This window comes from Dipodomys ordii, unplaced genomic scaffold (assembly GCF_000151885.1).
Source record: "Dipodomys ordii isolate 6190 unplaced genomic scaffold, Dord_2.0 Scaffold76, whole genome shotgun sequence".
In the NCBI taxonomy this organism is placed as follows: domain Eukaryota; kingdom Metazoa; phylum Chordata; class Mammalia; order Rodentia; family Heteromyidae; genus Dipodomys; species Dipodomys ordii.
In genome coordinates, this window is record NW_012267292.1 from 9,445,422 (window position 1) to 9,447,787 (window position 2,366).

Consider the following 2,366-nt stretch of genomic DNA (forward strand, 5'->3'; position numbering starts at 1 on the left):
CATGGGTTCAAAGAAGAACTCAAAGGAGAATGAAGATCAAGAGGCATCAAAACAGAAGAGGGATTATTTCCTATTTAACACAGTGGGTAACTGTTTATATATTCCACATACAAACTAGGAGTGACTTTGCCAGTCCTGGGACTTGAACTCAGGGCATGGGCACTGTCCCTGAGCTTCTTTTGCTAAAGGCTATCATTCTACCACTTGAGGCATAGTGCCACTTCTGGCTTTTTCTGTTTATGTGGTACTGAGGAATCGAACCCAGGGCTTCATGCATGCTAGGCAAGCACTCTACCACTAAGCCACATTGCCAGCCCTGAGTAGCACATTCTTACCAGCCCTGAGTAGCACATTCTTACCAAATACAAAAGTGATTCCTTAAAGAGATGTAAATCCTTATTACCTGAAGTTAATTACGCATGGTATAACATATTACTGTAACATGCCACAAATGTGCTTCAAGACAAAAAAAACCTAGACAAACCCTTCCATAATGGTGTGTGAGAAAGGTACCACTGACTTTTCTCATCAGTTGTTGGAGTTACTGGGTCTAGCAGGCATAGTTCAGAGTGGGGATTTAGAAGACTACAGGCAAACTGGATAAAACCAGGCTTAAGATTCTAGCCTGGAACAAAATATAAAATATACCTTATTAATGGTTTACCTGATCTATTTGGGGACTTAAACTATTTGTTGCTTTTTTTTTTCTTTTTTTGGGTCTGGTTGTGGGGCCTGACCTCTGGGCCTGGCCACTGTCCCTCAGCTCTTCAGCTCAAGGCTAGCGCTCTACCACTTGAGCCACAGCGCCACCTCCAGCTTTTTTCTTTTTGCTTATGTGGTGCTGAGGAATCGAACCCAGGGCCTCTGGCATGCAAGGCATGCGCTCTACCACTGAGCCACCTTCCCAGCCCCTTGTTGCTTTCTTACTGAGCAATGCATTAGTGTCTAAGTCCATGGATTTTCAATGGCATTTTAAAATAAGCTTAAATTTGTCATTTCAGCTGCATGCTCTGTCAGATGATGAGATATCTGATCTTGAAGACCCAGCCTTAGCTCCTCTGAAAGACACAGAAAGGTTTGGGATTGTGCAGCGCTTATTTGCCTTGGCCGACATTAACCTGGAGAGAATGCAGTCATCTGTGAAAGCCATCATCCTCAGGGACTCTCAAGTCCTCCCGCTAATTCTCTGTATTGCCTTGAGTGGACTTGATGCACTAGGCAGGGAACACTAGCTGTCTGTCAGTATATGTTATAGGACCAAGCCTTGGTGCTCTTTAGAATTGTTAGGGTACTACTTTGGGATTTAGGTCTAATTGCACATTAAAAGGTGATCAATGAACATATTTATAGAGCACTTTAAGAGGCGATGTTTTGTACTATGAATGCCAGTAGGTACTCTTATTAGAACTGCTGTTTTCCAGAGGCCTGTGCTAGATTCCAGCACCTGTGGAGCTGAGATGCTAAGCTAGTGCCTATTCAAACCTGTTCCTTGAAGAATAATGGACCATTCATTGTTTCTTTTATATATACTTCTTGGCTTTGTTATACAATAACATGAATCTTTGAACACTTTAATCCAAAATTCATTTTAAATTGTGAATACTATGGGAAAGCAATTTCTGTATCCTCTCAGAAGAAGTTACATTTTGGAAGTGCTGTGAATTTTGGTGATTGAAAAATGAACTGTAAATGCCACTAGCGTGTATGAACACACACACACACAATTTCCCTAAAACCTCCGCAAAACAAAATTATGTTTAAGTATTACAACAGTAGTCCTTCCTTGTTGGGAGTCTAGCTAATGTACATTTTATTTGAACATTATTTGAACATGCACTGATGAACGTACTAATTCCTTTTTCTTCCTTTGGTGGTTCTGGTGTTTGCATTCATCGCCTTGGGCTCCTTACTTGAGTGCTCTACCACTTAAGCCAGACCTCCAGCCCATGAGTAGACTAATTCTATGACTGTGGTATTCTTATGAATTATGGGTACCTAAAATGTCGTATACTGTTTTTGATCAAAGGGAAGGTTGAAGTGTATTTTGCCCTTTTGTTTTGATGGCTGTCTGCTAGAAAAGGCTTAAGGCTGTCTCCCTGAGGGCTGCTGATCCCAAGGGCAGGGTCTGTCAGCCTTCAGGGATTGGAAGGCCCTGGGATGAGGAGAGAAGCACATTAGTATGTTCTCTTTTCCTTCACCACCCACGTCCACCCTTTGTCCTTTCATATTTTAAGAAACATGAACAAGGATGAAATAAAGCAAATAATACTTTCATTACCTCTTTGAAAATGAGACTAGCCTTAGGCAAGTGCTTATTATATGTGGGGGAAAGGATCTAAGTTGCACACTGTGGTAGTGACTTCAAA

The 2,366-nt window shown here is 41.6% G+C and overlaps 1 protein-coding gene across 1 annotated transcript in view; it reads left to right on the top strand.

Moving 5' to 3' along the window:
- Window positions 1–1,270, top strand: part of Dfna5 (deafness, autosomal dominant 5) — a 44,198-nt gene extending 42,928 nt beyond the window's left edge. The window contains exon 10 of the mRNA XM_013024394.1: window positions 1,002–1,270. Within this exon, the coding sequence (XP_012879848.1) occupies window positions 1,002–1,232 (231 nt within the window). The 3' untranslated portion in view covers window positions 1,233–1,270. The remainder of the gene's footprint in view (window positions 1–1,001) is intronic.
- Window positions 1,271–2,366: the final 1,096 nt, after the last annotated feature.